General features: G+C 31.0%; 1 protein-coding gene across 3 annotated transcripts in view; it reads right to left on the bottom strand.

The window, feature by feature from the left end:
- LOC127711501 (adhesion G protein-coupled receptor F5-like) overlaps nt 1-14542 on the bottom strand; it is an 88867-nt gene that overhangs the window by 43102 nt on the left and 31223 nt on the right. For all 3 annotated transcript variants that reach the window (XM_052217586.1, XM_052217577.1, XM_052217595.1), the window contains 7 exons: nt 13388-13693; nt 10907-11047; nt 6707-6828; nt 5431-5489; nt 4244-4392; nt 2830-3072; nt 1532-1732 (listed from right to left, as the gene is read on the bottom strand). In XM_052217586.1, coding sequence (XP_052073546.1) covers nt 1532-1732; nt 2830-3072; nt 4244-4392; nt 5431-5489; nt 6707-6828; nt 10907-11047; nt 13388-13693 — 1221 coding nt within the window. The remainder of the gene's footprint in view (nt 1-1531; nt 1733-2829; nt 3073-4243; nt 4393-5430; nt 5490-6706; nt 6829-10906; nt 11048-13387; nt 13694-14542) is intronic.

Genomic DNA, 14542 nt, shown 5'->3' with positions numbered 1-14542 from the left:
CCTAACCCGGGATAGTGGTGTAACAGTACAACATAAGAAAGAAAAACTATAAAAATCAGTTCAAAAGGGATGAACTCATCAGATCGATACAAAGCAGAAAATTCACAAACATCTTATAAAAATAAGAAAGGACGTGGCAGGGTATTTATACGTCCCTCACAACAAAAAAGACACCAATACAGATCTGAGGGTACTCCCAGTTACTGACAGCTAGTTCAAATCCAATAACAACTAAACAAAAATCACGTATCTAAGACAAGTTTGCATCCATTATCTGCAGAAATAGTAGAATTATCGCGCAATGCATCAGAATTTCTTTAAAATTTTAATTTTGCACTAGATTACTTGTATCACGTCATGTTGCGTAACATAGGTTGTCCAACTGTAGCAGATTGCAATGAAAATTGTTCTGTCACCTGAAATGTTATTATCTAAAAAATTTCTGAAGGTAAAAACTGGTTGTAACATTGGAAGCGGCGATTCATGTGTGAAAAGGGGACAGTATTTAATATGTTTATTTGGTCCAAAGTGATAAATAAATTGATAGCCATAAAATTTATCTAATTGAGCAATTTAATTTTCTTCAATATCCATTATGTCGACATGATTCCAAAGGTAATTCCGAACACAATAACATAGCCTTTCAATCATGTTTGTTGCAATTATGTAAGACAGCGAATATTACTTCTGAAGTACGGCACACTATGGCACATAACAACAAAATATTTTTCATAATGTCTTGAATTGTAGTCTTAAAAAGCCTGTTTGTCGATATAAGTGTAAGCTACCACATATAATATTGATAAAAGAAAATCATTTCGTCTAGCCTATTCGGATTTTAATCAAAATAACACCAGCACAAAACTTGTCATATTCACTTTTGTAACTTTGTAAATGAGTGATTCTTATGGCGAATGATGCATTAAAAACACTAGACGCTCACCCTGTCGTCGCACACGACTTTACTTTGTTTGTAGTTAATGCAAAGTTCATGGTTTGTATTTTCAAAATGGACTAACGAGATTTGAACAACAGTTACTAATTTGTTTCTACAATACATATATAAACAAAAGCTAAAGAATGATAGATTTATTCTTGGTATCATGAAATTTGCAATGTCACTAGAAGTAATTGTATATTGGATAACACCCGAAACTTTGCCTTGCAATAGGCTACCTACGGACCCCTCAGAGAGCTGTTCTAAGGAATCTATGACGTTTAGAGGGTATTTTCTAAATGAATCATGGATTCGAATGGTGGGTGGTGCATGCATACAAGGAGACGGTTACCATGTCGAGTCACCCGGTCTAACTCCCTTTGGAGTTCGTGCAATATCCTCCTTTTTGTTTGTTTGTTCCCTTGGTTTGTATCTTTTTAAACGATTTATGCAATCTGTACATCGGTTAACTACTTTAGATCAAATTTAATGAAAAATACAACATTTGTACTGGTAATGCAGACTTGATAACCCACAATTAAAAGCTCACATTGTCATAAAATAATGTACAAAAAGCTTTATGTCTAAACATACCAGAAATATCCTTTCCATTTAAACACATTTTCAAGTTTTGTTTCGCTGATTTAGTAGAGGGTAGAATTGTACACGTGACGTTGATATCACTTCCATTCATAACAACCGATGAGTCACTTTCAAGTTTGAACGTATAAAGACTTATCTGGGTGGATCTGTTTGCAGTGTTGTTACCAAGTCTTGCCTCGCATGTCAAATTTCCTACAGATAAATGTATATTTGTACTTGTATTGTAAGTTTAAAGAGTATGTCTGTCTCATCCAATATTATTAATTGATAATATACAAATTATCTATCATGCCATGACGATCTGATAGTTTCTATTAAGGTGTGAAGTAGAATGTGCCCTTGCCCCGAGATTTTACTTTGCAAAAAAAAACGTGTAGAATTAATTTCCTACCAGAATTTAATACTCTAAAAAGCATCCAACAAAGAGCGGTTTCAAACATGAATATCAAATTAAAAATACATGTATTTTAAATATTTGCATGCTTAACATCAAACAAATATTTCATGCATATTGAAAACGAAAAAAATGCGGACTCGTCAGACAGAAATTTCGTTCAATGATTTGATAACGTGCGGAGAGGGTGGCAGTCGCCCTACACGAGGTTTCGGATAAAATGATCGGATAGGGCTATATATTTATAAAAAGTATAACAAAAATACTGAATTCAAATTAAAAAAGGGAAAAGGGTAAGTCCATAAGAACTGACAAAATCAAACGCTATCCAAACCTCCCACTTGTATGCAAGTTTTTTTATAGTTCCGTTACATTGACAAAATTACGTAAGCAACCCAAACAGACATAAAAGGTTAATGTGACAATAATTTGGATCCAGCAGTTAAAAATGTGTAAACATACATCACAGACATATGATCCAGGACAGCCAAATGGACGCTCCGCTTCAAGAAGTGTGACATTTTCGAACAAGACTCATATGGATATCAAGGAGCTTTCATTGATAAGAGATTTAAAAAAAGAATATTAAACACCATGACTAAAAATGAATTGTATGACTTGTCGATAATTTGAGAAGGTAAAATTGAGAATGGTAAAAATTTTTCAAGATTACCGTGACGTCGTTTTTAAAAGAAATACATATTTCTCATAAGTTTATTTGAAGGTGTGTTTATCTCTTTTTGTAAATGATTCTTCAAATTGGTACTTTAAAGAAAATAAAAAAACGAACAATATAACAGCTCTAAAAAAATGATAAACGTAGGAAAATCATTATCTCGCGACCATATGCTGTATAAATAAACATAATAAGAATATGTGATCCCATGATACCAACCTTTATCATGTTTCTTTAAATTTTTTATCACTAGAGTAGAGTGGTATTTTGTACTTGTTATCTTACTGTACATCACTTGTATTCTAGATATCTTTGTTGGCTTTATTTTAACATCATTTAGCTTCCAATGATATTCAATATTCCCAGTAATGGATACTGCATCCACTTTACATTCTACTGTAGCTGTGGCTCCTTCAGTTACAGTCACAGTTTCGTTCATAGTGATATTAGTAATATATCCCACTGGAATAAAAGAAAAAAGAAAGTTTATGACAACAAGAATATGTGTCCATTGAATACGATACCCCGCTCTCAATATTACAGCTCTGTGTTCATTGAACCGCAAATATGGGTAACTCTCTTGCTTAGAACATATTTTTAAAAGTTCACATCATAATGGTGTTAATATGACCACTACTTTAGCGTAACCCAAAACTGTAACCTGCATTAAACCAACAGCGTTACCTATAACAAGACAGACGAAAGGACAAATAGATAGACACACATATCGTAAAGTATAATGTACCTACACTATTGTAAGCGATGCCGGAAAAAAATTATTTAGTTTAAAATAAAAAGAACGTTAAAATTTATTTCATTTTAAATTTTGGGAATATAAAGAGATTTCTAAGATATTCCTAAATAACTTTGTTGTATATTTATCTGTCTAATGACAAGAGCTTGAATTTGTAAAAACACAAGTTTATCTAGTCATATATATTGTAAATTAATCCATTTTAAGGGCGTCTTTCATAGAATACTATTTCTTCCACACAGCTTAGAAAGAAAGAGTAAATACCAAGGGACCAATCAAAACCAATAAAACGAAATATACTCTGTACAGTTATGGTCACTTACGGTCCTACTTTCATTTAGTGATGAAATGTTTTTGTCAGACTGTTGACGAGGTCTTTACACTAAATTCGTTGGATATTTACTGATTGATATTTTTGTTTATCAAACATAATTTATTTATTGGTTGTTAATGGTTTTGAATTTCCTTTCACTAACTGAAGGTACTCTTATATCGGCAATTTGTGTCTTTTAATCTTTATTAATTGTTTTTTGTGTGCTAGTTTTAATCTAAGGAAATAAACCTTTTTAGAGCTGATGTATACAGCCTATTACAACCCTGTTTCAAGTTAGGGGAGGTTGAGTGCTAGCAAACATATTAAACCCGACACATTCTGAATACTATATGGTATGGATTTTGCTCATTACTGAAGGCCATATGGTCACCTATAGTTGCTTACATCTACGTCATTTGGGTCTCTGGTGGATAGTTGTCTCATTCCTTTTTGTTGTTCTGAATAGTCCCTTTCGTGTGCTCGCAAGATTTATATCATATTTCAAAAAGACTTCTTAATATCTTTGAACTATTTTGTTCTAATGTTTTCCTTTTTTTTTTACTTACAACCCTGGACGCTCCGAATAGTTTCATTCGTGACTGTGAATTTTCCAAATGTTTGCATAGCAACGTTCATTTGTATTGTTTGAAGCAGCGTTGATAAATTTGATGACCTGTCCATTATGATTCCTTGATCAACACCAATGCTTCCAGGTCTGAAATGTTAATTTTATCTATTTCTATATCACTCTTTTTCTTTCCTTAATTATAGTTAGAGACCATTTAATAATTTATGAAAAAAATAACAATCGATCCATCTCTATGACTTTAAGCAAATACTGCTCATATAAGTCCAATAATATGAAAGATAAAAAAGAATACAATTTTCTCCTAAAATGTGCGAGTTTACTTTTTTCAGGTGTTGATCCAAAACTTCAAGAAGCACGCATTTACCAACATCACCAATCATATATTATAATATATTTTCGTAATATTCATAACCCTTCTAGTTTTGAAAATCAAAATGTACTAATTCCGGATATGGTGTCCTAACTTTTGTGTCTTAGTGTTCCGGAGAAATGGTAAACCTGATATATAAATCGCAGATAGCAAAAATATCAACTACCATCACTGCAGGTTTGGTGTAAATCCACAAGCTAGAAATTGCTGCTTCAGTGTTAGCTTTAAAATATCAATTATCACATGTCATGAAATAGAAGTTCTTTCATAATATAATTTATAAATGGGAAAAAAATATTCTGGAACATTATTTGCACTGGAACATATTTTACAGTATTTGTTCCTGACGGAATATATGGTATAGAATATTTGTTCAAATAGAAGCAGATATTATGCCGTTGTTAATAACAAAGTTTTCAGGAGAATTTCTGATAGGCGGAAAAAATGTACGTTGACGGGTGACACACAAGTGATAAATTTGGAAACAGTTGCAGTAACTCGGATTTAACCTACCGCAGACAAAATTGACCTTAGATGGATACGTTCACTTATTTTAAGTAAATACTGTCCATATTACGAACATATTGTCTTTACTGAAATAAAAATATATCTTGTTTTGATAATGCAGGTATCCTGGTAGCAACATTGTCATACCGATGATTATCTATTGTCGTGATTTTGTCTTGACCAGTGAACTCTCCGTTTATTCATTCATCTTTCGGGGCCATAGATAACGTTTAAACTAATTGATGAATGTTAATCTAGATATGCACCATCGAAGGCATAAAACCTACCTTAAACTTAAAACCTTTGCTTCTCTGTATCCAGGATGTGTTTGGCCAATTTCATTAACCTGTAAAAGAGAGACGAAAGATACCAAAGGGACATTCAAACTCATAGTCAAAAATAAACTGACAACCCCATGAATCAAATGAATTCTTGTTAACTATGGCTTTATTTGAAGAAATGTTGACAACAACTACCAATATCGATATATATAATTTAAAAAATAAAGTTAGTATAATAATATGTTATTGCCATAATCAAGCAAATGGATGGGACACAATTTTCTACTTACATTAATGATATACACATATGATGACAGCAAAACATATACAACGTACAATCACATAAAAGAAAAAAAAATAGAAAAATAAACAAATGAAAAAGATAACAAATGCATAGAAAAAGAAGAAGACGGAAACAAGATGGCTGACTTGGAGAATATATATTTCTTTGATCGTTTAATGAAACAACGATCTTTATCGAACATTTTTCAATTAGTTTCATAATTATATGCGTCATTTCCAAACAATAGGGCTTCAATATCAATTTTTATTTATATTGATTAGTTAACTGAATAGAAAGGGAATCTCCAATAGGAGAACCACAGGAACATTAATGATCTTTTGTTCACGATAAGTATTTTATGAAGGTCATTATTTTGCACTGAAGCCTTAGCCTTTTCTTTTTGTTGGGAATGTCATAGCATTTGATTGTTCTGAATGAATCGCCTTTTAATTTTCGTTTAAATTATGAATTCTTATCAGTGTAACCACTTACCACGGATATATTCCAATTTGTCTTATTGACAATCCCGTCCTGCTTTATTCCGAATGTAAGATTAGTTATCGGTTTTATATATGGCATAATCATTGCGATGGGTGAAAATGACTACCCATGTTTTATATGGCTCATAATTTTTTATTCGTCTTTCAAATAATATAGTTACCGATGTTTAAAAATTTGATACGGCCATGAAGTTGGAGAAAAAAGACTTCCATTTATATCTGTTTTTGTTTTATCCCTTGCAACAATTATAATTTTTGGTGTCACTAGAAGGGCAAGAACCAATACTCCTTCCAGAACACCTAGTTTCACCCATATTTTCAGTGGAGTTCTAATATCTACAAAATGATCATCAGTTGTTATATATTCTTCTTCAGCCTATTGTTTGTTCTCTTACTTCCCTTTTTCTTTTCATGTGAAAGCATAACAAAACAGAGCAAGCCATTGCACCTGAAGTTAGTATTTTATATAACATAGTTAGCCTTGTAACGATCAACATACCGCTTTAACAAACTGTGATGTGAAGTATTTATAATAGTTAGAATCAACGTCATACAAGCTGGCATTCCATTTATATGGCCCTTCAACAGTTATGGAAATCACTGCAGTTCTTAAATATGTTGCTGTTGATAAAGAAATGGTAGTTAAATAAATTTGATAAATAAACCATATCACCACAGCTCTTATATATGTGTAATACGATTAAAGTTTGCCTTGTTTCTACCACAACTTGATTTGAAAATGTTTTCATGAACTTGAACAGAATCATCTAGAAACTATGTGACATTAAATTAAAACTTTACTCAAAACAAAATATAAAGCAATCTTATGTAATAGTAGCACAGCATGAATGTTGGTTACAGTTATCAGCTTGATTATTACAACAGGCTGTCAGAGTGACGACAAACCGGATTTCCTGCAGAGGTTGAACCCTGAACAGTTGAGCAAGTATGGACACTACATTTAAGCTTAAAACAGCTCTGAATTTGGATTGTGATTGAATATTTGACACAGCATAGGTTTGTGACACAAAATGAATGTGGGCAAAGAACTGAAAAAATTGAAATTGGACATTTACCTATTATGGTCAAATATCCAAAATCTATGTACATTGTTAGAATCAGCATATCAAAGAACCCCAAGAATTCAATTTTTGATGAAATCAATTAAAAGTTTTAATTTAGGACCCTTTGGACCTCAATGTGGACCAATTTGATAAAGGAGCCCAAAATCCAAAATCTCTAAATACATTTCAAAAAACCCCATAAGTTCATTTTTTGTTGAAATCAAACAAAGTTTAATTCCGGACCCTGATTTGGACTAACTTGAAAACTGGGCCCAAAAATCCAATATTTAAATACAGGTTTAGATTCAGCATTTGAAAGAACCCTACATATATTTAATTCATGTTGAAATGAAAAACAGTTTAATGTTATCCATATACTTATTAATTTTCTGTTCAAAGGGAAATGACTCAAGCTGAATAAATGATAAACAAATAGTTCTCGGAAATTAACCACTAAAAAATAGTTCTCTAAAATGAGATATGATGTTATGCATTTTCAAATTATAATCAATAAAATTAGATATGATTTAACCACTAAAACTTTGTTAGAATCAGCATATCAAAGAACCCCAAGAATTAAATTTTTGATCAAATTAAACCTAAATCAGAAATCTAAATATATGTTTATTAATAGACAATATAAGTTTAGTTTTTAAAGGAGTTCACTTCATCAAATATATATATATATTGTTTTCAATTTAGACTTGTATATATAAATATATATTGCTCGACCTGCGAGTCAAATGCGTTTTGTTAAAATATACTTTTTCACTCATTTGGTCTTTTGGAAAACGTTGTTTGTGCTGTATTTAGACCCCTCTACCAAGAAAATTGTTTTGCATGCACACGTATAAAAATTGCGGTTTTTATCCAACGCAATCATAGGTTTGAACGTTGTTTTCAATTTAGACTTGTATATATAAATAAGTCTAAATTGAAAACAAAGTTCAAACCTATGATTGCGTTGGATAAAAACCGCAATTTTTATACGTGTGCATGCAAAACAAATTTCTTGTTAGAGGGGTCTAAATACAGCACAAACAACATTTTCCAAAAGACCAAAAAAGTGAAAAAGTATATTATAACAAAACGCATTTGACTAACAGGTCGAACAACAAATGTTCTTAAACCCTGCTGACTGCCATTGGCGATTGCCAAATAAACGGATCACCGATGTAATAAATGGATCTTAATTATAAATTTAATACTTAACAGAAAACAATAAACTTGCGGAAAAGATGATATACCGCAAACAAAAGGTTTTTGTACACCATATCCGGATTTCGACAATTAATGTCTCTTCAGTGATGTTAGGGATCGAAACGGTATTTGGAAGGCCATATAATTTACCTCAATTTAGGATAGACTCTTGAATTTTAAAGAATCGAAATAGGATGAACGGATCATATAAACCTGAAGGAAAATATAATACAAGCCCAAACGAAAAAATATAAATAAGTCTAAATTGAAAACAACGTTCAAACCTATGATTGCGTTGGATAAAAACCGCAATTTTTATACGTGTGCATGCAAAACAAATTTCTTGTTAGAGGGGTCTAAATACAGCACAAACAACATTTTCCAAAAGACCAAAAAAGTGAAAAAGTATATTTTAACAAAACGCATTTGACTAACAGGTCGAACAACAAATATACGTCTGAACCAGTGACAACTCTACAACAGATTTATCCATCGGATCACCAGCAGTGATGGTGATACATGGCTGTGTACATTCTGTGTATACAACTCGTCTAAATATCAGCCCAACAATGTTAGATCTGTAAATTCAGTGAGGCCTATGTGGTCGTGTGGTCTAGCGCGTCGGATACAGTGCAGGCGATTTGGTGTCACGATATCTCAGTAGCATGAGTTCGAATCCCGGCGAGGGAAGAACAAAAAATTTGCGAAAGCAAATTTACAGATCTAACGTTGTTGGGCTGATGTTTACGCGAGTTGTATATATATTTAATAATAATAATAAGTTTATACAAAAATATTGCAGTACAAGTGAATTTTACATATTGAAATTGTTGTTGATAGATCTGTAGTAATCTCTATTGGATTTTTTAAGGAGCGATTGAAGGTCAAAAAAAAAGTGTAAGTGAATACGTTACACTACATTCCTTTCCAGGAAATGGTTATTCAACAAGTATAAAAATCACTATAGTTCTCAAATAAGCATATTTTGATAGGAAATGTAAGTTTTTACTCACAAAAGTGAACTACTTAATATCATATTTTTTTCACGTAATTCTCTGAAAGATTCTCCCAAATATCATTCAACAGAATAAATTCAGAAAAATAATGCTTTTTTCTAAATATATGTCTCCCTCTCTGATTACTTTAAGCAAATGCTTAATACATTTAGCATAACTCAACTGACAGTTCTCCATATTTCTGGTTTATAGTGATTCTGTTTATTTTGATTCAGTACCTAGTTGTGATAAGTTTTGTTCCGTCCACGGTATTTACTCTTATTTTATAATTACCTTTTCCATTTTCGGTAACATAACGTTATATGCTTTACTGAAAGGAACGATTTCGGAAGAATAACAAACCACGTGACCTTAATGGAAATATCGTTTTCAGATACGGCATATAGCTGAATGTTTATATCACTAGTTGTGAAACTAATGGTAAAACACACCACAATTTAATATCACTGTTCTTTGTAATTGTCATAAAATTCAAAATCTAAATTTTATTTTTTCATCTTTAATTTGACCTCGTTGGTCGATACGAAATTGTTAGCAATCATTCGACTAAGTTTTATTTCTTCCTTTCACTGTCTATGAACCTTTCTGTGGGTAAAAAATGAAAATAGCACGTTATAAATTTCATGCGTCCGAAACGCTTTTCTGGGTTTACTTTCATCAGGAACGCTCACTGTTTTGAACACCGGATGTTAAGGTGATATCTTTTTTCAAAGTTGGTGTCTTAAACCTTTGTTTGGTGTTTTGTCACTGGCATGGATAGAATTATGTTGCAATGTTTAAAATTGTGTCCAAGCCTATTGTTTTGTAAATATGCATGTACTAGGCCAGATAATAAATAAGTGGTTTCTTTTTTTAGTAGTTTATTTAAACAGGCAGTCATTCGTATGACCAACATTTTTTATTGGCATGAAGTAGATCGTATTTGCTCTTTTTTTTTCTTTTAAATGTTCACGTTCATGTGATGCATAATAAAATTCTGTTCAACACGCTGTTTCAGAATCTAAATTATTATGGCTACTCTTATTATTAGGACACTTTAAAAAAAAATAACATCGCTTCATTTGTCGAGCATAAAATATCATTGTCAACCAATCACAACGGTTTTGTGTACGCTTTTGAAGTTATTCTTCTTGCAAAATGCAAAGGTATATGAAAAGGTGATTTGACAACAAGATAGGAATTCTTACTTGTTTAAATAATATCTCAGTCGATGTTTCTGATAAAAACGTTCTGTTATCAGATTAATACAGTTGTCTTCAAAGAAGAATAACTACAGTATCAAAACAACTTATGTATTCAAAATAAAATGTTAAAAAATTTAATTCAATTGAACTTTTTGTTTTTAAAAATGCATATTCTCTATCCAAGGAATACAATCCGGACCTATGGCTAGTGAAAATGTTTAAAATACATTTTTACCTATTTGAGTGTTGTCTACTTTACAATTCATGTTCCCATCACCATTGTAGCCTCTCCAACAACGACAAACAAATGAACCAAATGTGTTTTCACAATCCTGTATACAATTATTTATGGTATTGTTCTGACATTCATCTATATCTGAAATTAGATATCATATTTAAATCATTACCATCATTAGACATCTTAGTCTAGTCAATCTAGTGAATAACCTGCAACTAATTGCAACACAAAGTTTTTTTCTTCTGAAAAACAAGTCTGTTACATTCTATTAACAACATACTAAAAATCTACAAAAATATATTTTGCTGAAAGTGGTGTAGCTTTTTGGTAGTAAAAGTTAGGTTATCTGAGTTGTTTCCCCTTATTTGGCAAAGTAGAAAAAAAATAATTATACAAAAAATGTTCTGTATTTTTTAAAAACAGTCTTTTCTCAATTTAAATTAAAAAATTTACAAATGAATCACTTTCATCCCTCAAAATGTATATATTTTAATAAAGATATAGACCGATTGTGTTCTGCTATTTGACAATCAAGATTCTAATTCTCTAATAACAGAGTTAGTGTATAACTTGCAACTGGTTAACAGTATTTATTAATCTTATCAATCTTTGTCACAATTATTCATAAAAAAAGATGAATGGTGAGTGTTAAATGATTTCAGTTTTTAAAAAATTTGTTCCTAAAACCAAATATTTAACATAAAAATTAAATTACTTTTGATATTGATAACTAGAGGAATACGAAATACATAGATAATAAGGTCTTTCTTCTATAAAGCTCACATTTCAAAAGTTTTAACCATGAATAACCTAGTTTTTTTATTTCAGTTTTTCACCATTTTTCACTAAAATTCACATTTTACCCGAGAATTCCTATTTTTCAAATACTAATAACTATAGGACTTAAAAACATAAGCATAAGATAGTATGTTCTATTTTCTATAAAGATCCCACTTCAAAGGTTTAAACAAAAATAACTGAGCTTTTTTTGATTTCCAGTTTTCAGCGTTTTTCTCTAACATCACACATTTCACCTCAAAATTATTCTAATATGAATACTTATAACTAGAGGACTACCATATACCCTCATAAGATAAAGTGTCTATCTTCACCAAGCCATAAGGCAAAAAAAACATAAATAACAATTTTTCTTTTTTTCCAGTTTCAGTATTTTTTCTCTAAAAACCACATATTTCACCCAAAAACTAACCTTTTCCTCAAATTATATTAATGTAGATTTTTAATATGTTGTTAATACAAGTCTATATTATAACTTGCAATAAAAAAAACTGTGTTGCAATGAGTTGCAGGTTGAGTGATTTTAGAGCTAATTTGACTAGACTACTGTAACTTACATACTTTTAGAGATCAAATGAAATAAAAAGGCTACCATAGAAAAAAAAAGTTATCGATGTAATTTTTAATATTTTTCCGGGTCTATTTTTTCCATTTTGACGGATGATTGCAAAGTTAACCTACGCTGGTTTGGGATATTCGTTTAACGTCTCCTTCTTTATATAGCGTCTCGACTTTTCTTTCGCATGTTTGGTTTCGAGCGTCCCTGCATCAAATGTATAAAACATTAATTTTATCAAATTTTAATCTTTCTTTTCCGTTAGTCGATATTTGTCCAGCTTATTCTGAATCTCCCAATTTTATCAAACAGACAATAAGTTGGTAGGATTATAAACTGCGTTATAGTACCTACATTACATTTTATATAATCCGACATTTTACACCAGAAAATGGGTAAATGTTAACATGGACAAATGTCTTTCAATTAAAAAAATACCTTCTATAGGATGCCTGGGTTTCTGTCTACAATACCAAGAACAACGAATTCAAAAGTGGATCATACTTCTCGTATACAAACTTATATGAATACTAAACCACATTAAAGCAACAATGGAGTTTGACTCATTCCCAGTCATCTCGTTTTAGAGCCAAACTATTCCATGCACGCACATAGTTAAGATAGTCGTAATTTGAAAATACCCAAAACAAAACCTTTAACCAACGAAAATGAACACGACAAATAGGCCAAATGACTTTTTTTAAAAAGATGCGCATAATAGAAATAAAATAAACTTATTATTTGTGTCTGATATATGATTTTTTTTATGTAAACGCTCCCTGAAACCACTTGAGAGTTTGATAAATTTCATAAGTATATTTGCTTGAAACAAGACATTTAATATGTTATTCATGGTTATTAGGGTATAAGACCGGACGTATTATAAAAATATTGGCTTGCATTTTTACTGTGCAGACAATAGTCCTTCCAATCATCTTTTAAGAGCACTTAAGAGTCAAATTGATGCTTGGACAATTGATAAAGATGATAAGACAATGTTAAAATACATTCACGCTAGCATGAATGTTTTTAAGCTTGCACACTTTAAAAATAAATGTTTTAAATAAATCAACAAAAATCATAGTGCAGATAAGTATATTAAAAAATTAAGCAAATTGACATACCAATCACAACGATCCGTATAGTTTCCGCACTTCCATCTCCTATACTATTACTAGCAGTACAGGTATAATTTCCGCTATCGCTCCCATCAACATTCAGGATAGTAAGTGAAGGATTTGTAACGTTTCCACCCTGATATTTTCCCTTATTACTGTCTATCTTTATTTTTTCTACTGTAGAACCAATTTCTTTTTCCCACGTGACCGTTTGTATTGGCGAATTTGTAGAGACTGTACAAGAGAGCTTTGCTGAGTGTCCATATATAACGTTTATTAACGTTTCATCTGTTGAAACATCTGGAGGCCTTGCTGGAACAAACAATCAATTTTAATTTTAATTTTTTAGATTCACTTCACTCGTAGAGTATTATCATCAATAAAATATTTTAAAAAAAAACACAAACTAAATGCCTATATCTCAAACTAAATGATGAAATCAAAATTTAGATTGACTAATCAAAACCGTCAAATATATAATATATTGTATTTTCATGTGACGCATGTACAGCTGACCTATAGTCATGGCGAATGACATATCAAATTCGAGTTTCTGCCTTGAAAGACAGCCACAATTAAGTGAAACTAACATCAATCTTAAAAACTTACTATCATGAATTTATTTTATTATTATCATATTTTCAATTATTGATGATTTTGTACTTTAAGCTAATTATGTAGGCTAAAACATTTTCTTGAAACATAAAATCCGTCAGGACATCAATTGAAAATCTGATAGTACCAAAGCCGAGTCCAGAATTAGGCATCTAGTAAGTTGTTATTACTAGTATAATACTCAACCGACGCATAAGCTGGTATTATAAAAGAAACAAATTAGAATTGATATTTATATTTCTAAATACGACAATCTCACAGGAGGAAACAAGATGTATGCAATTATATACGAACAAGACCAATAGTATATATAAATATGTATATATATCGAAAACTTTTTATTAATCCACATGAGTAGTGAAAATAGTAAAAACAATCATAAAGTTTTTAAATTGGAAATGCAATAATATATTCAAAATGATATATTCGGATACATCTTTTTGTACAAAACACAGTCAATGAAGAATTTTTTCTTGAAGTTATATTTGGGTACACATCGTGTTAAAATATAGAAATTATAAAATAGTGTGTGTTGTGTTCTTTTCA

This window comes from Mytilus californianus, unplaced genomic scaffold (genome assembly GCF_021869535.1).
Source record: "Mytilus californianus isolate M0D057914Y unplaced genomic scaffold, xbMytCali1.0.p SCAF_1, whole genome shotgun sequence".
Taxonomy (NCBI): domain Eukaryota; kingdom Metazoa; phylum Mollusca; class Bivalvia; order Mytilida; family Mytilidae; genus Mytilus; species Mytilus californianus.
The sequence above is the reverse complement of the archived record's forward strand: the minus strand, read 5'-3'. Positions and strand labels throughout refer to the sequence as shown.